Source organism: Lagopus muta, chromosome 6 (assembly GCF_023343835.1).
Source record: "Lagopus muta isolate bLagMut1 chromosome 6, bLagMut1 primary, whole genome shotgun sequence".
Taxonomy (NCBI): Eukaryota; Metazoa; Chordata; class Aves; order Galliformes; family Phasianidae; genus Lagopus; species Lagopus muta.
In genome coordinates, this window is record NC_064438.1 from 50,305,201 (window position 1) to 50,328,232 (window position 23,032).

Consider the following 23,032-nt stretch of genomic DNA (forward strand, 5'->3'; position numbering starts at 1 on the left):
ATTTTTCATTTGACATTGCTTTGCAAAAAAAAAAAAAATCCAAGCAGATTGTTTTTATGGCTGCTTTATCATGTTACAGGATAAAAATGATTCAGACATGTAGGATATCTGCACGCTCAAATATCTCATATATATCTACATCTGTGTGCTGGTGTAATTGTGTGCACCTTTAGATAGTATAACAGTCACTGAAGTATTATTGTTATTCTGTGTCCAGATCTCACAAATGCAGGTTTTAAGTAATAAAACACTTTAGTGCTGAATACAGGACTGCATTCTGGAGGAGGTATGTCATGTGATATGATACTTTCTGCCTTTTAGGTAATGATGGCCTTGTCAAATCACTTAAATGCAGTGGAATCAGAGAAGCAAAAACTGCGTGCTCAGGTTCGCCGACTGTGTCAGGAAAATCAGTGGCTACGGGATGAACTGGCCAATACACAACAGAAGCTACAGAAAAGTGAGCAATCTGTGGCTCAGCTGGAGGAAGAGAAGAAGCATCTAGAATTCATGAATCAATTAAAAAAATACGATGATGATATTTCACCATCAGTAAGTAGCTGCGTGGGAAAAACCAGCTCACATTTATGCGTGTGCTGTAATCTGCCTAGTTAGCGAAAAATGACAGATGGAAGCTTTTTATTTGTTGCTAACATAAACATGTCATTAAAGTGCTTGCTTTATACTAGTGTCACGTAATTTAGATTCTTAGGGTAAGAGAGTAAATGTTTTACTGCCTGTAGATATTAAAAAAAAAAAGTGTCATGCTAGCTTAAAAATTATAAACTGAACTTGCCCAAAAATTTCCTTGTATACATTCGGCAGTTATAAATAAGTGAGCAGTGCAAACTTATTTGGATTCTAAGAACAAAGGGGACTTGAATTATTTTGACTATAGGAAAAATACTTTGTATCTAATGCAAGCTATGTGTAGTCCCTATCGCTTCTATCTTTTGCAAATTTACACTGGTGTAGGATCCCCTTTCTTCACCTTCTGCTGAACATTGTGGTCATATGTACATTTTCAGTCATTATTACCTAACCTATTTTGTTAGATATTCTTAGATTCAGAGAGCAAATGGGTACAGTTTTAATTTACAGAAGTGACTTAACCAGTTGAAAGGACTTCTAAGTAATTTACTCTTCATGTTGTCTTTTTATTTCTTCTTCTGGACAGTACTGTAGAAAAGATGTCATTTTGTGTGTTCAGATCTACTTAGTCATATCTTACAGTTATAACCAAATAGCAACATGATGGGTGAAAATGTGTTTTATTCTTGCTTGACTAAATGCTGTTTAACATAGAGCTGACCAGATGCATTCAGAATTTTTCAGAGCTGATTCACGAGTTGGTATTTGTGGTTGAACACTGCCAATGAAGTCTGTTTAATAAACTTTAAGGAGAAGAAAAGGTACAGGAGATGGGAATACTCTGACTTCTGTGCCCTAGAAGTTGAACAATAATCTGTAGACGGCCTAAATAACAACAGTAATTGAAATCTGATTGGCACGTAGTAACGAAGTAAACAAAGCACCTTTATGATTTAATTATTATTAATTTATGATTTAATTAACCACGCAGACAGTCCCTGTTGTTACCCTTTTGTCAATTGCATATATACTCAAAGTAAACTTGGAATCAGCTTGTCTAAAAATGGATATCAGGTGGGAAGGTTATAGTCTCATCAATCTGCTGGTTTTTGCAGAGCACCTGCTTTGCAACCATTGAGTCTGAGAGCCAGCAGCAGCAGTTACCTTTTCTTCTATAGAAAAAAGTGTCCAACAGAGGGCCAAAAAAAAGGAATACGCAGCTGGGTTTTCTGTAGGCTTCACATATGTGAAACAGGATGGGAGGATAATCTATTTCTGGTTACTAGTTCAAATTTATTCTCCTTCTGGAGATCAGTCTCCTTATTCTTTTCGCTTGCTTATCTACAACTGCATGTATGACTTCTAAGCACAACGGACAAGTGTGTTTTCAGTACTGCTCTTCTGTGGGTACTTCTCTGTAGGCATAATGTTTTGGTAAAAGTAGCAAGTGTGTTTTTAGGAGCTTAATTTGAACTGAAAAAAACCTGAAATCTAGGAGACCTGATTTCTATTCCTGGATCTCCTGAAGGTGTCCCATATTGTTTTAGGACAGAGGGTGTAAATACACTTGAACTTGAGACCTTCATTTAATTTCTATGAAAAACATTATTCTTTGGCAATTCCAAAGTTGTGGATGTGGAAAGTTCCTTCAGTGTTGCAGGGTTAAATTAAATTTATGCTTTAGATTTAATTGTATAACAATTTGTTTGGGCTTGGGCTTTTTCTACAGGAGGACAAAGATACAGATTCCACCAAAGAGCCTTTGGATGACTTATTTCCCAATGATGAAGATGACCAAGGACAGGGAAGTAAGTACATTTCTAATTGCAGTTTTACTACATCTCTGTAATACAGAGGCTAAGGATGCTTATCAGAAAAGTGAATCCACGTGTATGGTCTTCTGGGGCAGAGTGAAGCAGTGAATACCTCTTGCCCTACTAGAATAATGAAACAGGAAAATCAGTTGTCATAACTGTGGTGTGCAGAACTGGGGCCTAGATTTTCAAAGCTTACTAGCTGTTGCAAAATTCCTGGAACTAACTTCACTACGAAACTGGTCCCACGGTCTTTTTTTTTTTTGAGGGCCTCAGAGTGGTGAAAATTGTTCAAGGTGACAGGGGCACGTTCTCTGAAACACTGAAGTTTTTTGGTCATCTGCCCAGATGGTAATTCTGTTAATGACCTTTTAAATGATCTGATTTAACATTTTGGGACATGGAGCCTTTCTCATTCAATCTTTTGTCCTTTGCTAAGATTGTTTTCCTTACTTCATTACTCATTCTAGAGATGTTGTCTTCAAGTCAGAGGGACCAATGAATAGGTATGAAGTTTGAATTAGAGGTTGAAAGAAGCCATTGACAGATCAGCCTTACTGAAATTGTTTTTCTTACGTAAAGCTTATATTATACATTATAGTGGTAGTGTATACGCAGTGTGCTGGTGGTATAATGATTCTTAGTGAATAAATCACAGAAAAAAAAAGTGTCTGAAGGGCACTACCTTGCTAATCAATTAGCAATTAATCAAAATTCAGAGTTTTGAATTTCCATTTTGAGCACACACAAGGTTACCATGCTATCAAGCATGGAGTATATGAGCAACAGCAATGGGGGGAAGATTTGCAGGGATTATGAAAGTGTTGATCATGGACTTCATCCTGAGCTTATCTGGCCTTACCTAGAGCTTTGAATTAGGAAAGTTTTGAGTGGCAAAACAGCCTGTATACCTGTGTGGTCCATCTATGTTTTTACTGTTTTGATTTAAACAGTGGAGCTGTTTTGGTAATTTCCTTGATCTCCAGGAAAAAAAAAATACTCAAATGTTTCAGTGGTTTGGCAGGCAATGATTGTGGATGTAGGTTTGGAACTGTATGATTCCACTGCCAGAAAAAGGCTCCTGCTTGCTGTGACAGTGTTTCCTTTAATAGAGGGAAGAAAGTCGGTCTCACAGCAGGAACCCTTGTTCTGTGTGTTTATAATTCGATAAAAATGAGTAAGAGATGAAATCTCCTAGGCTAAGAGAAAAGGGATAGTTTGGAGGAGTGGGAGGGGGTTGCAACAACCAATAACCAGTAGCTAAGGAAAACAAATGGCTAAACTTGAAGTTTAGGAAGTAAAATCAAAAAGCTGACACTGGTTTTGACTTGGTCTTTTTTGGCCTTTTGCCTTATAGCTGCTACTTGTGGCAGCCAAGTTGCTCTAATCTATTTTGTGCCAACCTTAGGCATTTCTTGGTATGACAAAGGGAAATAAGCAAAAACAGAAGTTTCTGAGAAGTTTAGAGAAAGATAATAATGGAAAAAGGAGAAATAATTTGACCTGTTCTGCCAGTGCTTTGCTTGTCTGCGTTAGTGTTCCTTTCCATAGGGAAATTTTAATATTTCTGATTGTAAAATTGTGTTAGTCTTGAGAACTGTTAATGGTTTGCTGAGGTGAAGTATGACATTTTCTCCATTTGTTTATTAATTAGACCTCCTGAGCTAGTAAAACTGTAAAATAATAGTAATGCAGTACATTTGTTTATGAAGCGTGGACAGAATGTGAAGAATTAAGTGAAGTGTGTTTGTTCTAATACTAATGCTTTGTACTGAAGAAATAGAATTCAATAAGTCTCTTGTGTGTCACTGAGTTTAAAATGTTAAATGTCTTCAAGTTACATCAATCTTTTTAAACAAATTAAAATCCTGTGGGTTTCTTCCAGTCCAACAGCAGCATAGCAGTGCAGCAGCTGCTGCCCAACAAGGTGGCTATGAAATTCCAGCAAGATTAAGGACCCTTCATAATCTTGTTATTCAGTACGCTTCCCAAGGTAGATACGAGGTTGCTGTACCTCTTTGTAAACAAGCTCTTGAAGATCTGGAGAAGACTTCAGGCCATGACCATCCTGACGTTGCCACTATGTTGAACATACTTGCTTTGGTGTACAGGTTTGTATAGTGACATAGATAAATGCCAGCTGAACAAATAGTTGACATTTGGCTGTAGCCTGACAGTGTTCAGGCTAGCATTTTTGCTGTCTTATTATTTTCCATTGCCTGCTTTTTAAAACCCTCAAGAGAGTCCATTAAAATGTATGTCCACCCATGCTAAAATTCAAGCGAGTTGCTGCATTTTTGTCTATGCCTTTGTTGCAAGAGCAAAGCATTTTTGAAAACCAGCCCCTTCCTTATTTGGTATGGTGAAGAAGCATGTGTTGGTTATCCACTTTCAGGTAATCACAGAATCACCCGGGTTGGAAGGGACCCCAAGGATCATGTAGTTCCAACCCCCCTGCCTAGCAGGGCCACCAAACATACACATTCAGATCAGGTTGCCCAGGACCCCGTCCAACCTGGCCTTAAACACGTCCAAGGACGGGGCATCCACAACCTCCCTGGGCAGCCCGTTCCAGGGCCTAACCACTCTCCTTGTAAAGAACTTCCCCCTAACATCCAACCTAAATCTTCCCTCCTTCAACTTGGATCCATTTCCCCTAGTCCTGCTGTTGTCAGCCCTTTTGAAGAGTTTACTCCCCTCCTGGGTAATCTAGAGACATAAATTGGACAGCACAATCAAAATTGAACCTGCTAGCTACTTTAGTTATGGGCTTCATGCTTTTGTCTTGCAGTTCCTAAATGTATTCTTAATTAATCCGCTGTTATGGTAACATCTTTAGTTCAGTACTGAAGCCAGCTTCATTATTATGACATCTCTTCTCAATCCTCAGTATTAATGATCACTTCTTAAATTTCAGAGACCAGAACAAATACAAAGACGCAGCGAATCTCCTGAATGATGCCTTGGCTATCCGTGAGAAGACTTTGGGCAAAGATCATCCAGCGGTTTGTATACAAGCAATACTATATTTTTAGCTTTGTTTTTTGATGAATTTTTTTTTTTTTTTTTTTTTTCAACTCATTCTAATGTTAAACTCAACAGGAAAGTTTTTAAGACCTGGCTTATCTCTATACAGCACAGGTAGGAGGCCACATTGTAAAATTCTTTGTTTTCTTTTGAATACAAGCATTATATTTGATGCTGTTTCACCACAAATGACCCGCACTTACTTGATTTTTGGATCAGATTGCATGGATCTTCTCTGGGAAATGAATTTATAAAGAAAAATGTTAATTTGCTTACTCGAATCACTGTTGATTGAGTGAACTCAGATTGAAGGTGTACTTCTGATTTGTTTTGCTGCTGCTTTTAAATGAGGCATAAATCGAACTTCTGTACCCAGTGTTAAAAATCAGTGGGGTGTCTCTCATCATGCCACTTGTTTGGAAGCGAGGCAGGCCTGAGCATATATAACTTTGGGGGTAACTTTGTGAATGACATTTGGGAATCTCTTCGTTTGCAAAATTCAAGAGGTAAATTTGAAAACAAGTACATTAATTTAATAGTTATTTGTATCAGCAAATTGACGTAATTAATACTTCTCTCTGTTGGCAGGTGGCAGCAACTCTAAATAATCTTGCAGTTCTCTATGGTAAACGGGGAAAGTACAAAGAAGCTGAACCTCTGTGTAAGCGAGCTCTGGAAATCAGAGAAAAGGTACAATTGCAAAAAAAAGAAAAAAAAAACCCGAAAAGCTAGCAACCCAACAAAACAATGCAAACAGAACACCTTTGAGTAGACTTTTTTGGGGGCAGGATTAAACATCCTTACATTTGTTCTGTGTTTTGATTGGACAGATCTGCCAGGCCAATCACAGTAGTTAGCAACGTCTGAAATATCACAGTAGTTAGCAACGTCTGAAATATAAAACCATGTTAAATTCTTACAGAACTGTTGCAGCACACTGGGTGTATTCCAAGTTCTGTATTTTGTAATAAACCTTCTCTACCTTTTTTTCCCCCTTTCGTTTGTTGAGAGATCTTTGATTTGGCAAGAGCACTGGAATTAAACAGGGAACTTAAACTTTTTGAAGTGATTATTCTAGGACTATGGAGATACTTATCATGGTCCATGTGACTGAATGTCTGCATCTTCAGGCTTATTTGGATAATACGCTGCTTTTAATGTAACTGTATGGTTTAAAATATGCCTGTTACAAGTTTCTCTACAGCCTTCTGGATTTGTAATATCATTGAGTAATTATCATATCCTTCTCTTTCATCATCTTCATGTTGAAATTTCTGACAAATCAATACCAGTGGGCTATTTATACGCTTTTAAACCCTGGTATGATTACTGGAAAATAATTTAATATGAGATATTTCTTTTCCAGGTCCTGGGGAAAGATCACCCCGATGTTGCCAAACAGTTAAATAACTTGGCTCTACTATGCCAGAACCAGGGTAAATATGAGGAGGTAGAATATTACTATCAGAGAGCGCTGGAAATTTACCAAACTAAGCTGGGACCGGATGATCCAAATGTTGCAAAAACAAAGAATAACCTGGTAAGGCTCTTATAAGTAAATCTAAAGTGAGATTTTCTCGTGAATTGAATGTTTTCAGTGTGTTATTCAGTTTTTATTACTGAATTTTATATTACTGTATTATATTGTACTGAATTATATTACTGTACTACTTCTCAAACTAAATTAAAAAAGCACTGTTGTCTTTTTGGGGGTGTTTTCTTTCTAGGCATCCTGCTACCTAAAACAGGGCAAATTTAAGCAAGCGGAAACTTTGTACAAAGAGATTCTTACTCGTGCTCATGAACGGGAATTTGGCTCTGTAGATGGTAAGAAACTTCGTCCTTAGACTTCAAAGTATGTTTAATTTTTGTGGTAGTTGGGGAAGAAAATCTGTTGGAGGTTGATCTTATCCTAATTAGAATTGTCTGCTTGAAGCAGATTTGAGAATTGAGAGAGCAGATGCATTAAAGTATTGTAAAATTCAGCATAAAAAGGTGTTCAGTGGATACAGCAGTAACATTTAATTTAAAATGAAATTTTCTTCAGTGAGGGAGCCTTGGTTAGGTTTATATCCTTTGCAGCATATTTCTGGCGTGATTTATTTTATGTACATCAGAAACTGATTTTGGCATTTTTATAGATGCTGAAAATGTCACTATCCAGTCATTGGAACAAATTTCTAAGGACACTGAATATATTGATGAGTCATTCTCTAACATACAAAGAATTAGAAAATATTCTTAAACTTACTGTGTAAATTTACAGTGTAAATTTAAGGATATTTACTCTGTAAATTTAAGGATATTTTACACTGTACAAGTTACATTGTACACTGAAGTTAAATCCATTTCATCAACTGTAAATCACAGTTTTTATTGCATTCTGTGACAGTAGCATATGCACCACTTAGTAGATGTCAAAATAATCATTATGGTAAAAGAAACAAATGCATGTTTGCTAGCACGTAACGAGGTACATGATAGATGGATGGCAGTATGTATCGACTTCAGAGCTTCTTAGAAGTAACTTCCCAAGTTCAGATCAGGAAAAAAGAACTGTAAAACAAGTAAAAAACGTTACATTCATCTGGTGCTTCTTTCTGTGGTTCTTAGCCTTATTTCAGAAGGGTTAAAATATTGCAGTGAATGCTTTGTGGCTTTGTACTTCTATAAAATATTTTCTTCTGTTTCATTAGATGAAAATAAGCCTATTTGGATGCATGCAGAAGAGAGGGAAGAGTGCAAAGTAAGGCCACTGTCATAAATCTTTTTTGGAGCTTTTATTGTTTTAGTTACAAATGAGTTATTTTTCTATAATGCTACTTCACTTTTTAGGGAAAGCAAAAAGATGGCACATCTTTTGGAGAATATGGTGGCTGGTACAAAGCTTGCAAAGTTGATAGGTGAGTATTTCCTTTATTGGATAGATCACATGGCAATAGACAGTATCTAGAAATGTCAGACTAAAGCATGTTTTGAAATGAAAACAAATGAGCAACTTGCTTACAGCAACAAGAAGTACAGTATTAGATACTCAGGCTGAAGGCTGGCTTTCAGGAGTGCAGATGGCAGCAGTTTGCAATCCTGAGGCTTTTAATGCAGGCTGATGAGATCTAGTGCAGGTCACCTTTCTTTTTATACTTTCAGTTGGCTCGTGTGCTTTCCCTGCCCCAGCAAAACCCGTAGAGAAGGTCAGGAGTGAAAAAGACTGTAAATACCTGGGCCTTGAGTTTCTGTCTGGCATAAGAGAGCAAAGTTAAAACTGCTACGCTTACATGTTATTTCACAGGATCACACAGAATTGTAGGGGTTGGAAGGGACTTCCAGAGATCATTGAGTCCAACCCCCAAATTTGAGTTTTTAAAGCCTGAAGAATGTTAATCTGTGTGAATGAGAGCATGCATCTTATCTTGGAAGAAGAGAAACAGGAATTTCAGCTTGCATCATGCTTGCTTTTCATGCATGCTTTGTTTTAATTTCATTCTAAGGCATGAGGAATTTTTTTCTCTACTCTTATTGGAGCAAACTTTCAAGCAACAATACTATGACTGAGCTAATTCTCTTTGCATCATTGAATCAAAAATGTCTCAGGAGTCAGATTTGCTAGTGGAATGTGTGGAGTTTTTTTCCTTTCTTCCATTGTTCAAGTTCAGCACAGAAGCTGAAAGTAGTTATTAAATAAAAACTGGTGGAATTGTTAATTTAGAGTTGGACTAGGTGATCTCCCTTCCAACTGTACTGTGGTTCTGTTTTGTGACTAATGTGTGCTACAGTGACAGTCAGTGTGCATGAGTAAGCGCGTCATCTGGATGCTTCAGAATTACAGTTGGACACATTAGAACTGAGCTAAATTTTTGCCTCTTGAGATGCATCTAAGAAACATTCCAGTTTTCTCATGGCTGGATTCAGAGGCTAGTTACTAACATTCAGGTTTGGGGGTGCTGACTAATGATAGCATGAGATGTTAATGCAATTTGAGGGGGCGTAACAGTTTTTTCATGTATGTGTAATAAGTTATAGTATATGTCAAGACTTAGTAACTACAAAAAGATTATATTGTATTAATTCATTTTTTATTAGTTTGTGAATTGAGAGGAATCTAATCATAGAAACATAGAATCACAAGGTTGGAAAGGATCATCTGTCCAACCGTCTTCCCACTACCATTGCTACCACAAGCACTAAACCATGTCTTGTAGCTCCTCATCCAGATGCCTCTTGAACACTGCCAGGGACAGCGACTCCACCACCTCCCTGGGCAGCCATTCCAGTGCCTCACCACTCTCTGAGAGAAGTGTATATAATGTGTATATATGTATTTTTTTATTAGTCCAACAGTAACAACTACATTGAAGAACCTTGGGGCACTTTACAGACGACAAGGCAAATTTGAAGCTGCTGAAACATTAGAAGAGGCAGCAATGAGATCTCGTAAACAGGCAAGTATATGTTGCCTCTGCATTATGGCCATGCAGATTTTCAACTTTGGTGCCTATTCTCTATTCAGAACATCTAAAATGCTAAACTTCTTAGTTCAAGTAAATTAACTTAGATAATGTACTACACCTTATTTGATTATTTATCTTTTATTCAATTGCTTATACACATTTGTGGTTGCATTTTGAATAATATTCTTCAGTGTTTGGTGTATTGCACAAGCTGAATTCTGGAGAAGTGAAATAAAACTCATGCTCTTCTAGTGAGTTTAGCAATAGATCTTTGATACAAGGTGAGATAGGTTTGCTCTTCAACAAAACTAGCTGATGGAAGATTAGCAAGTGCTTGCCTGATAAGTGCAATGAAACTGATAAGAGGAATGTATGAACAAACGTAGGAGAAAAGTTCTTCAGAGGAAATGCAAAGGTGAAGGGAAATAATAGAGAACTATCCTTAGTAAAAAAAAAAAAAGTTTGCTATATATATTTCATGGTTCATTTTTGGTATGTTTGTCGTTGAAATATGTTTTGAAAATAAACGTGCATTGTATCTTATTACCAATCAAAGCAAATTCATTGTTACTGCTGTCATGCTGTGTGATGTTTTAATGTTAATGGATGCAAAGGCAATTTGGAATAATATAATAGTAGTAAGACTGGAAAAAAACAATTTGCTTGTATATAGTTGTTTTTGTAGTTATTTTTTAAGCTTCAATTTATTTTTTTATTTTTATTTTTTTAATTTTTTTTTAATTTTTTTTTTTATTTTTATTTTTTATTTATTTATTTTTTTTTTTGCGGTGAGACCTAGAATTGATTATTTGGGAATTAAGGATAGACTTCTCTGAGAGAAAAATTCTCCTCTTTTAGTGTCTCTGTTAAATCAGCCCACTTCTGGCTTGTCCAAACCTTTGGAAAAACTGTTCCTGGTCTTAATTTTCCATTTGAGCTTGCTGCTATTTCTTTTCTAAGCTTTTTCAGGTTTTCATTGGTGTATAATGTACTGTCTACAGTGTTATACTCTAAAATATGTCATTATACACAGCACCAGATTTGGACAAGTAGGAAACACAGCTATCATCCTATTAGCATTTAACACTGCTTTTTTATTTTAGGTCTGTTAAAGGTCAGACAGGGTTAATGCATTTCTCCTTCTGAGCTAAAACCAAAGAGATACTTTTTCTCCCATGTGTGGAAATGAATCAGTTCTTCATGGTTTTGTTCTCCCTCATTCATGTTCAATTTGCAGTAACAGTGTAAAAAATAGAATGGATGGGATTTCTGTATGGTTTCAGTGTTCTCACACTGTGCTGGACTTCGTGCCCTAGAAGATGCCCTACTTCATTTGTTGCTAATGCTGCAAAGTAAGAGGTGTAGAATATTTCTTATGTGAAGTGTAACATGTCAGTGTTACAAATAAAACAGTGTTATAGGGATTAGCTGTTCAGACCCCTGCGATGTTCTTTCCAGAGGAAGATGAACGCTACAACATTTGGTAGGAGGAAGACTGAGAAATGTATTGACTGTTGATGGTCTGTAAATTCTTAAATATTAATCTGGTGGCCAAAATGTTTCAGGTAAGTGACATTAACACCAGGAGGCTTTGACAAAGATGGAGAGGAGGAGAAGAATGCCAAGTTGCTGAATGCCCAGCCCAGTAGTGTAGCTGTCCACTCTGTGCTGGTTTGATGCCTGCAGTAAGGGACAGTTAATCTTGATTGTCCTTTGAAAGCAAAAAGATGATGAATTTGTTTCTGCAATTATTGTGCAAGTTGTAGGTGGCTACACTATATCATTAAAACTTATTCTGTTTTATCTAATTGTCAGGGTCTTGACAACGTTCATAAACAGAGAGTTGCTGAAGTGCTCAATGACCCTGAGAGCACAGAAAAAAGGCGAAGCAGAGAAAGTCTCAATGTTGATGTGGTAAAGTACGAGAGTGGTCCTGATGGAGGCGAGGAAGTGAGTATGAGCGTAGAATGGAATGGGGTAAGTACAGTACACAGTTGAAGAAAATAGCCTAGATAAATGACTGCCATAACAAATACAGCTATACGTTCACCAGCCAATTGAGTTGTCATTGGTTCATGGTTAATTGACTTTATTTTGGTAATTATCCAGAATTGACTAAGAAATAAATAACACCTCGTTTTTCATAAGATGACGTAAAAAATGTTTTGAAATTTTAAAGTATCCGTTCCATTGTGGTCTTGAATGCTGAAATTTCTTCAAGAATCCCAAGCAGTTGTATTTAACACTGAGATGTTTTAATGCTGATTGAGTGTCCTGGTTATGGTCTGGTTTTTAATTACTTTTCAGTGGTTTCTTTTCACTGGTAGAACTTTCTGGCAATTAACTTTTGCTTTTATTTTTGTCTTGTTTATGTTGTGTTTTCCTCTATTTTATATGTTTATTTGAAAGTACTGCATTTGTTGGAATCAGAAAACATTTGCTATGGAGATGTATTAAGTATTGGAGGCCTTAAAGTAAATTGATTAGCCTAATATTAAAATAATACCAATCTCCACTTTACACAACTTGTTAGAAGAAATAGCCTAACTGTACAAGCTGTTGCACAATCTGCCTTAATATACAGTGCCATCACAAAAGCCTGACATTAATTTCACATTTCTTAACCAAAATATTAATATTGCATTCCAATACTAAAATTGGATTGGAGTCAGAGCTTGTTCTTAATTGTTTCACATGTATTGGCCTCACTGTGAAACACACAGTGTCGCAAAGTAAAGCTGCGTGTATGATACATTCTTATGTGCATATTTTTACCATTCTGTTGTTTTCTTCTAAGCCAGTGCAACCTTCCAGTTAATAGATCTGATTTATGAACTTGTTTGTTTCTGTCACCAGACTCCTGTGCTTTATCCCACTGTTAGCAATAGGATATCTATTAAATAGTTATCTATTGCAGTGATAACTAACTCCCTACTTTAGCTCTGCTGAAAATACTCTGCTGATTTATAAAGGTTATGTGCTTGTGTGCTTTTGCTTTCTGAGAGGGGAAGTAGCCTACTTTGCAATACTGAGTCTTATGAGGTTTCATTTCTCTTACAGTAGCAATCTTTGTTTAAAGCCACACGTTAAAAACCTTACAGTTCCAAAGAAACCTTGATGAAACATTCTGGTTTAGTTTCTAAGGAGAACGTACTTTCTGTCTTCTGATTTCTATCTCATTCTTGTTTTCTTGGCATTGGTGTTCTCAGTGCCAAGACAGTCAATCAGCATCTTTTGTGAATAATACTGCATCATTAATAAACTCAAAGTAAGGTTGGATAACTCTTTTTTTTCTTTTAACTCTAATTTTGCCCATTCATTGCTAGAACTGTGTACTGTACTCCTCCCTTAATTTCTGCTGTACTTTGCATGACTATAAGATCTAAATGGACAAAACTTTTTTCTGTTATTGACATTAATTAAACAAGCATGCAGGTTTTGGATCGAATGCACCTTCTGGTAAAGCAGCAGACAGTATTTCTAGGTCAATATTTGAATGAAACTCAGTGACAAAATCTTGTATCTGAAAAATTAAATTTTGACCTCTCAAGGCAAACTTCTCATTTTTTAGTGTGTTGAAGTGGCATTGCTTTATTGTGATCTTCATTTTTTTACAGTTTTTTTTCTCTTAAGAAATCTTATATTACATGTTTTACATAAAGTGGGCAACTCTCTCTCCCTCTACCCTGCTAGCGTTTCTACCTCAGTGCTGTTCTTCCCTGTACATATATGGTGTAGCTTTATTTACCCTCGTGTGTCTCCTCCAGACAAAATATTCTGTTTCACAAGGTATAATTTTATAATATTTTTATCAGGCAGATGAGAGCTTAAAATAAGGCCTGTCTTTTCCATTTAAATTCTTCTGAGGTGCTCAAGCTGACTCATGCTCTTGGCTGTCAGAAAGAATAGATGGAGTCTGTAGAGCATCGAACTTCAATAAAAATTTTCTGTTAGGGGAGCATATTGTATTTAAGTGAGTTCCAGTGTAATGTAATTCCTAGGAAGCACTGTATGCTTTGCTGTAATGTAACAAATTCATACAGAAAGAACTGAAATGTCTGTTTGTATAAATCTGCTATGAATAGCTAAAGCAAACGTGCCAAGTAAGGTTGTGCAGAGCATGTTTACGTGTTACTTACGAAGTCCAAGTGAACAGAAGATACTTCAAAATTCAGTTAATTACTTTGTCTTAAATTAGAAAGTAGAATTCTGGAGAGTTCCCCTTAGGATCATTTTAGATCTGCTTTTCTACCTCACAGTTCTTACCGCTGAGTATATTTGCATCTTCTTTTGTCCCTGTTGCTTTCTTAAGAAGAAAATAACATCATGCCCTCTTGCATGACTTTTAAGAAAATGCAAGTGAGTACACGTGGCTGCAGTGTTTGTCAGCTGATTTGGCAGCCAGTTGGAGGACAGCTCAAAGTCTTCATGGTATGAAAGAGATTAAAGTCGTGTTTTCAGGGGGAGGAAATATCTTATATTAATCTAACCTATAAGTTTCAAAGACAGGCTTTTGAGAATGCAAGTCTGCTTCAAGGTGTGAAATAAAAGCAGTAAACTTTGCTACCAGGTATTAGCTGAAAGCAATGGTAGCAAAAATTGGCAATAAAATTTTTGCCACAGAAATTGATATCTCTGTGGATTTTTGTTGGTTTTGCTTACGCTAGATTTAGGAATTTTCTAGCCTAAACTCCTGATTTGAAGGTGTTTTGTTAGTCCTACGGAAAATGTTTAACTTCAGAGCTTGATGTTTTTATTTCAGATTTGAAGATTTTTGAACCCAAAAGCTTGCTTCTTCCGAATGCGTGAGTTAGAATAATAAAAGTTAGGCCCTGTAGCAACCAAATGTGTCTTGCCTTTGTTATCTGGTTCATTACGGCTACTACAAAATCACTAATTGAAGGACATAAGAATAATTACCTCTTCCATTGATCCAATACTTCACCAAAAAAGAAATGCAATTTACTATGAACCACACATACTCTTTGGTTAAATTGGGATCTTCTGATCACTTTGTAGTGAGGTATCTTGCCATTTCCAAGGGTCACTGTAATTACTGTGTTCCAGTTTCCATCTGCGAGACTGAATTGACAGCTCAGGTAGATTCTGATTTCTTAAAAAGTAAACAGAGTTTTGTCTGGAGGTCGGGGAAAAACCTTTCTTCTTTCAGTTCTGTTTGAGGAAAATTCCTGACAGAAGTTAAAGCTGAAATGAATGCACCTTGCTCTGTCACTTTCTGGTTTTATTTCCCCCTTTTTTTTGTGTTTATCAGCTAAAAAGATCCTTTATTTGTTTACAAAGCGTAATGTTTAAAGCTGTCCCTTCTTAAAGATGGTTTGTGCTTTGTACCAATTCTGTTTTAAAGCATGGAGTCATTCATGCTCATTTACATGTTGCATATCAGTGATATAGGCCGAAGTGTAAATGCACATCTACGTTCTGCTAATTGCAAGGGCCTGCACTCTGTACTGCAGTGCAGCTCAGAACTTACTCTAAAAAAAAAGTGTTTTGAGTGTGACCTAGAAATACTGCAAGCATAACTGTGCAAAATTGAAAACTGTTGAATTTTTCCCAACAGTTTCATTCAGTTTTTCTCTCTCCGTTTCTGACAGGCCTAGATGCCTTGTGTGATTCTTATACTGTCTCCTGCATGAAGGGCGTGCACCATCTTCAAGCTTTAACTTCTCTCTTCAGTACTGACTGCTGTGTTTTAGCAAACCCCCTAAGATTCTTGTCAGCTACACTTCCCTGTAAACTGGCCATTCCTTCAGTGCTGGTGTCTTTTTGGTTTCTATTTCTGTACACGTGTAGCTTTGCCAAATATGTATCTAGTCATACAAAATGTTATTACAACCATTTGCTGTGTAATACATTAGTAAAGAATTAACAATGAACTTTATAAGTAGCTGTTCACTATGGGAAAAAAGGTAGTTAAAAGTATCACACAAGATATTATTAAAATGGCATGATGGTGATCTTTACAGGAGGAAAAAAAAAACAAACCCAAACCCTTAAAAGTAAGGCATGTTCTCCAAGTGCTTTAAAATGTATTTAGAGACCTATTACATGGTTAACATCAATATGGAACTCTGGATGTCTTCACTTATGATTATTCTAAAGTAGCATTGCTGTTTAGTCTTCGTGTGAAATTTTGGCAAATATGCTTTTCTCTACTAATCTTGGTGTTCAGTGATTTGTGTATTTGTCTTTCTAACTTCTAATAAACTCACTCCAACTCAGGTGTCTGTCTTTGTCTGCTTAATAGCACTTTGCTTTCTTCCACAACTCTTCCTCATAACCACATAGGGTATTTCTGAAGTAGGCAGTGGTCACTTCTAATCTCACTAAACTGTTTTGTTTTTTTTTTTTAAGAGTAAAATATTAAAAAATAAAATTATGCTCGTCTGAAAGCTTTGGATGAGCACAGCAGTGTAAAACATGAATGCAAGGTATAGAAAACACATTTTTGACGTGTCTTACATTTGCCTTGGTGAGAGTTAAAATGATGCATGTGAATTTAACCATCAGTGTCTCTGATCAGTGATGTTAGGATTAATTGAACATGTTTGCAACTAATGGAGGTGTCTAGAAAAAAAAAATAAAACAGTTTTTTCCTAGACTGGAATGCTTTTGCTTGGGGCTTGTATCCGTTGAACACAGTGTGCTGATACGAGATGGTGCCATGGTGACGGTGAAAGGTTTGACATATTGTGGTGGCTTTCTTCTAATTATTATGAATCATCACTTGAGCATGTCTTCACGTTTCAGAGGTCTTTGATACGATTTGATGGGAGAAACCAATTTGGATTGGTAAAGTTGTAGCTCTGTAGTATTCTGTACTTGGGTAATTTTACCACGTCAGTATTCATAACAGTAAATGTTTTGGAACCAGGTTTGGGGAGGGCTACGGACTCTCGCAGTTTCACATCTGTTCAATTTCTTTCAGGATGGCACTGGATCTTTAAAACGCAGTGGTTCCTTTAGCAAACTTCGAGCTTCCATTAGACGCAGCAGCGAGAAGCTGGTTAGAAAGCTGAAGGGAGGAAGTTCACGAGACAGTGAACCCAAGAATCCAGGGTAATTATCTCTTCTTAGCTGTGCTGGTGTGCCCTTGTTCTGTGCCCCTGCTGTAGCCTAGTGCAGTACCTAGGTCAGTATTTTCTTCTCTGCTTAGCTAACTGCATGTCACGTAGAATATCATGAAGAAAAATGAAATAGAAAATCTTTTCTTAGGCATATAATTGAAGTTCTTTTACATCTGAGGAACTATATTTGCTTTTGAGAGTTAACTCAGTTCTTAACTGTCTTTTTCCTTTTTGATGCTTTAACCACTTGAACAAAAAGGCCTCTTAGAATTATTGGTCAGTGTTAGCAAACCACTAAGTTCTCCTTTTCACGCAGTGATAAAGTTAATAAAGCTAGAATACAATAAGCTATCATTCCTGCACCTTAATATATTTATACATTGCTCTGTGCATAAGCGAATTACTGACTTGAGCCCTTCTCAGTTTGTATTTTTGGGAATACACATCTCAGAGAGCAGAAGAGAATGTTGGAAAAACTTGAACCTACTGGTGCATCCCATGAGCATTTTAACCAAAGTGAAGTCAGTGGCATTAAGACTTTTAAAATGTTCTTTGTCACAGTATGATCAAGGATTTGGATTTGTGTATGTTTCTAGTAAACACATAACAAGTATTCATGATTTTCTGGGTGCTGCAGATATGTTGAAATGTTAAAAATGTAGCACTCTGTTCTCTTAATAAATAAATGCTTTCAGGTTTCCCTTGCTCTGGAAAACTGAAACTTTTTGAATAGATAATTCTAATGAATTAGAATAGAAAAATTGATAGAAAATTATTTGACAAAGTGAATTTTAACTTTCTAAACCAGTTAAATTAGAGAGCTTGGATTCACTTCTGGTAGAGTGACTGCATCTGTGAGAAATAAAGCAGGTGATGATTTGTCCGAGACAGTGATCTGCAGGCAGATTCTCAGCATGTTTTGTTAGTGCCTTCAATGAAGTTCTGCCTTACTGCTTTTATGTGGCTTTAAAACATTGCGTACAGCTGCTGTGTACACATATGCACACAAACAGACTGATTATTCATCAGTCTGTTTAATTCTCTTCCTGACAGACCTGCTTGAACTTCAGCCTGATCTGATTTCCCACATTTGTAGTTGACATTTACTCTGAGCTGTCACAGACGTACTTTGAAGGCACTGAATCAAATTCCGAGGCCCAAACTCCCTTTGTATTTACTGATGCATAATTGAGAACTGGCTCTGTGATGATTGGTTGGGAATAAACTGTGAAAAACGCATAATTAGGAGGGAGAAGTATACAAATGTGAAATGAGTCAGGGGCAATGTGGAGAAGCGAGATGAAAAAGAATAAAAGGAATTTCCTTGATCTAAGTATTAGCATTTCTATACCTTGCTTGGCATTTCTTATTTCGACCTGAAGTTCAAACATCATAGTGCAGGCATATCCTCTATCAGTATGAATATAAATTCAGACATAATTTCCCATTTTTCTTTTTCTTTGTTGTTTCTTAAAGATAAAGTTTTATTCTTTGTTTATTGTATTAGAGAGCTAACTGTTGGCAATTGAAGTGACTACCTCTTGATTGGTATAGAACATTAGAGTTGAGCATAGCTGAAGACATTTGGTTTTGCAGCATCCTGAGAAAGTTCTTTTTTTATTGTCTGCACTTCTGTAACATATCTGTCTAGTGATCTACCCACTTTAATGCTAATTTTATACTTCAGGTTCTCTATCACCTTAGATAGAGATAATGATAGGAAATGAATTTGGAAAGATGGCAATACATTCCTTACTTTTTGTTTCTGACTAAATATTCTTGCTTTGAGATGTCAAAGAACAGTGTGTTCTCAAAACTTGTAATCAGTGTGTTGCATGGGCAGACTTTTATGTAGGTATGCATGTTGAGTGTGTTGACAAATATTAGAATTTGTGTCCATGTAAGATACAGAACCTTTTAAATCTTAATTTATACTTGCATATATTGTTAAAATTAGCTGAGGTGCCTGGCATTAAACACCAACATTGTAGGTCATTAAGTGTAGATGTACATATTGATAATGTAAGAAGATATTTGAATTTTGTTCTCTGAAAGACCTTGAAGTTGAGTTAAATACACTTTTTCAGAGTTCAGTGAAAGGGGTATTAAGTTTTTATAATGCCAACCATTTTGACTTCTCATTATACGTTAAATTTTTCAGTACTGACATTGCATACATAGAAGTCAATTTTGCCAAGTCAACCACTCTAGGTAAAAGATGTAGGCACCTCCCTCCTTACCAGCATTACCCCTGCATTTGCTACTCGTGTCTCTGAAGATTAGAATCATATGGTCTCTGAGGTTGGAAGAGACCTCCAAGATCATCCAGTCCAACCATCCGCCTATCACTGATACTTCCCACTAAACCATGTCCCTCAACTTCAATCTGAAGTTTATTTTACACCTGCTGCTTGTACTGTGCTTCTGTAAACAGTAATTGGTACAGCTAGTCTGATTCTGAAAGAGAAATGCTCACAGAGTAATATGTGAGTATCACACTGCAGAAGAAAGACTTTTCATCTTGCTGCTTGATACAGAAAGAAAATAAAGTGGAAAATGTACCAGAGAAATTACTATCAAAAAGCCTTCTGCTTTATTTCAAGAGAGAAAACAAAGAGCAAATTTCTTAAGAACTGTTCATTGAAAGGTACAGCATCAGAAGCACAGTACCAGTTTTTGTCATATTTCAGAATTCAATTCTGCAGTAATTTAACCTTGTTTTTGTGGTGTTAGGTTTGATTTATTTTTTTCCCCCCACTCACAAGATTTAGGTCATAGAGCAAAACAGTGAAGATTTTGTAAGTTAAAAGAAAAGCTTTTGCTGCTGTTAAGTGTTCAGCAGAAAGATAACTGCGTCCTTGCTAATCAGACAATCACATTTCTAACATGGAGAGAAAGCATTTGCCAACTGAAGTTCTAATGTATTTCTTAATTAAAGGTTAATTCTTTGTAAAGTGCTTGATTTCTAAAAACAAAACCAAAGTATCTCATGAGAGATTAAAAACAAAGTGGGCTTTTTGTTTTTATTGATACATACTTCAGCAAGGGCCTAAAAATTGTACCAGTGGAACTATTTCTTTCCCTGGCAAGCTTTCCATAAACCTTTGCCCTCTTTCTCACGAGGACTTTATGTGATGTTTGTGTTTTATTGATTAACTGGCTTTGACTTCCATTGATAACTCTGTTGTACATGTTTCCTTGAGGGAAGGAAAGGCGTCCACCATGCATGAGTCTTTGCTTTGTTGTTGCTAACACTCATGTCGAATATTCTAAACTGTGTGTGCTCTAGCTTTTGAAATGCTAGGAAAAAACCCAGTAGGTCTGTGTTGTGCAGCATCTGTTGCCTGTGTTTGTCAGTGTTTTGATACATGATTCTGCTTAGCCTTTGCTTTATGAAAGCATTTAAACCACGTGCTTCACTTTGACTGCTGGTAGTCTTCAGTAGAAGGACAATCTGGTTAAGTCTGATGTGAAGTGTATGGATAAACCTCTCCACGTGATTGGAAGGCCTGGGAAGCTTTGCCAGGCCCATAGTAAAGATGTAGGTAGTGCTGCAGGACAGCTGCTTCGTTCTGTCATCAGGAGTTCACTAGCATGTATTCAAAGCTCTCATTTAGGAGCTTTTAACTCCTTAAAGAGCTGGTCAGAAATCAAGGCAAACCTGGGCCATTCGGAGTAGCGCGCATCCTCTTTGGGATAGAGGACATCACTTGAAGCTTGAGACTAACCTGGAATTTTGTTACACGCGCTCTAAAATACTTCTGTTAAATGCTGTACATGTTGAGAAATGTGGATACAATCTGCATTTGGGTTGGAAAGGACCTTTACGATCATCTAGTTCCAACTCCCCGCTATAGGCACTAGACCAGGTTGCTCAAAACCCCGTCCAGCCTGGCCTTGAACACCTCCAGGGATGGGGCATCCACAACCTCCCTGGGCAAATGATGAGTTGTCAGCTCAAATGGTAGTAGATACTGCTGTCAGTGCAGTGATATTTTGACTGTGCGTAGCTTGTGTGTAGGTGATTCCATTTGTTGTTTTTTCCTCACCTGTTGCTTTCAGTACAGCATTGTAGGGCTGCTGCTGCTGCTCAAAGCATTGTTAAAGCATGAGCCGAGGAAGCAGCAGCTGCATCTCATTTCCCTTCACTTTGAAATGCACAAAATAGAATATTTTAAAACATATTTTGAAATAACAGGTTCTGAACATCGATATCGACAAGGCAGAAAGTACTCAACGCATGTTTGGTTTAGCTTTCCAAGTTAAATGCTGCCTATTAATTTCACCATTTTCTCCTGAACTATCAGAATGTTTTGCTTTTATAACAAGCTGTGTAAATATGAAAATGGGGATTAGGTAATTAAAAATTAGTGCTAAGTGAGTGTATTAATTTGATGTGCTTTAAGAAATTGAGATTTCATTTTGAATTGCCATTACATCCACTGCCTAAAGTGTTTAAGCTCTGAGGGGCTTGTAATTGATTTCATATGTAATTTAGAACTGAATATAATATATTAATCATATAATTATCTTAAAGGGTGTTCCTCAGATCACTTTGGGGGCTTTGGTAAAACTCCCTTAACTGTGCACTGGTCGTTGTTATACTTGTGTTTTTAGTGCTGTTAGTGTTCAGCTGTTCTGATGGGTTTATCCTTGCATGTTCACTGTCCTGGTTGCAGCATGAAGCGTGCCAGTTCTCTGAATGTTCTTAACATGGGTGGCAAGGCTGCTGAAGATCACTTTCAAGTAAGAAGCCCTACAATATTCTTATCAAAATAGATGATATTAGTAGGGTTTGGGATAAAAAGATTACGTAAATAATGGAACAACAAACTCCTGGTGATTGGCAAGATCCTACTTGAGTAAGACATCAGAAGCACATGCTTAATGCATGAGTCAGTAACACTTCTTGTGAACTATATTTAAGGAAGTGCTCAAGCCTTGAGTAGAAAGCATTGGTTTTCATGATAGCAAGCAGTCTCTGGGTTTGTCTAGCTATTACAATGAATATGAAAATTCTGCAATATTATGTACTTTAAACACTTAAAAAAGAAAAAACAACCCAAGCACTTGTAAAGCTTAGGTTCTAAGTGTTTTTTCTTCAGCATCTTTATTGAAAGGGGCCCCGTTGTCCTAACCTCCGTGCATTTGTAGATGTCCTTAAACGTGACCTCAGTTATTTCTGAGGGTGGAGAGGAGCAGTCTCTAGAAGTTTGTGCAATCTGTGTTATGCTTGGCTAAAACAAAAGCTTAACTCCATATGGTGTGCCCGATTGCTGCTTCCCATTTTCTGTTTTTCCCTTAATAAGCCATTGTTTCCTATATTGTCAACTAAGCTAGCAGTGTTCCACGTCCTAAACAGTGTTGTGCATTTTACTAACGCCGTAACTGTAACTAATTTTAGGGAAGTGGAATTGCTTCTGTACTAATGGAACTGCACAAGAGGATCTTCCTCGCTGTTTATCTTAAAGTAGCAAGAAAGCCCAAACTGTGACTCTCATTTTGCTATGGAGTGGCATAGAGATTTTGTTGTTACCACCAATGAAAGTACTGCAGAGGTTTCTGTAGTGTGAAATGTGTGCAAGTCTCTGCACAGTGTGAACTTTAGCCAGGGAAATCCATCAGGATAAAGCATGAATCTCATAGCAACAGTGCTAAGGTTTCCAACTGTCGTGTCCTGAGTGCCACTAAGCTGAATTCTCAGTATTTAACTGATGCTACTTCTAAAAGAATTATTTATTTGTGTACATACTGCAAGATATAAATGAGCTACTGACTTCTTGTGAGCTTTTCTAGTTCATCCACTGCAGACACCTGTGGTGCTTCCCACAGATGGGTATTCCTGCTTTGGGTAGGACCTGGGTTAGGATCTCAGAGGGTGTGCTGATCTCAGTAGATCTGTGCAGTAGCAGTAGTTGAAAGCTGGGGAAAAAGATTCTCATTAGAGTATGGAAGTCCCTCAACACAACGTTACAAGGTCAGTTCTCTCTAGTTCCTTATGTTTTTTTCTTGTTAGTGATTTTATTTGCTTCAACTATCTGGACACCTGCATAATTTATTTTTTGTG

The 23,032-nt window shown here is 36.9% G+C and overlaps 1 protein-coding gene across 8 annotated transcripts in view; it reads left to right on the plus strand.

The window, feature by feature from the left end:
* Positions 1-23,032, plus strand: part of LOC125695282 (kinesin light chain 1) — a 58,922-nt gene that overhangs the window by 34,557 nt on the left and 1,333 nt on the right. For 4 of the 8 annotated variants that reach the window (XM_048949503.1, XM_048949511.1, XM_048949508.1 and 1 more), the window contains 13 exons: positions 322-552; positions 2,321-2,399; positions 4,291-4,516; positions 5,323-5,410; positions 6,021-6,122; positions 6,799-6,972; positions 7,160-7,259; positions 8,129-8,178; positions 8,268-8,335; positions 9,763-9,871; positions 11,696-11,857; positions 16,827-16,957; positions 21,645-21,711. In XM_048949503.1, the coding sequence (XP_048805460.1) occupies positions 322-552; positions 2,321-2,399; positions 4,291-4,516; positions 5,323-5,410; positions 6,021-6,122; positions 6,799-6,972; positions 7,160-7,259; positions 8,129-8,178; positions 8,268-8,335; positions 9,763-9,871; positions 11,696-11,857; positions 16,827-16,957; positions 21,645-21,711 (1,587 nt within the window). Of the gene's footprint in view, positions 1-321; positions 553-2,320; positions 2,400-4,290; positions 4,517-5,322; positions 5,411-6,020; positions 6,123-6,798; positions 6,973-7,159; positions 7,260-8,128; positions 8,179-8,267; positions 8,336-9,762; positions 9,872-11,695; positions 11,858-15,492; positions 16,250-16,826; positions 16,958-21,644; positions 21,712-23,032 lie in introns of those variants that run through there. The other 4 variants (XM_048949504.1, XM_048949505.1, XM_048949506.1 and 1 more) reach the window with 4 other exon arrangements.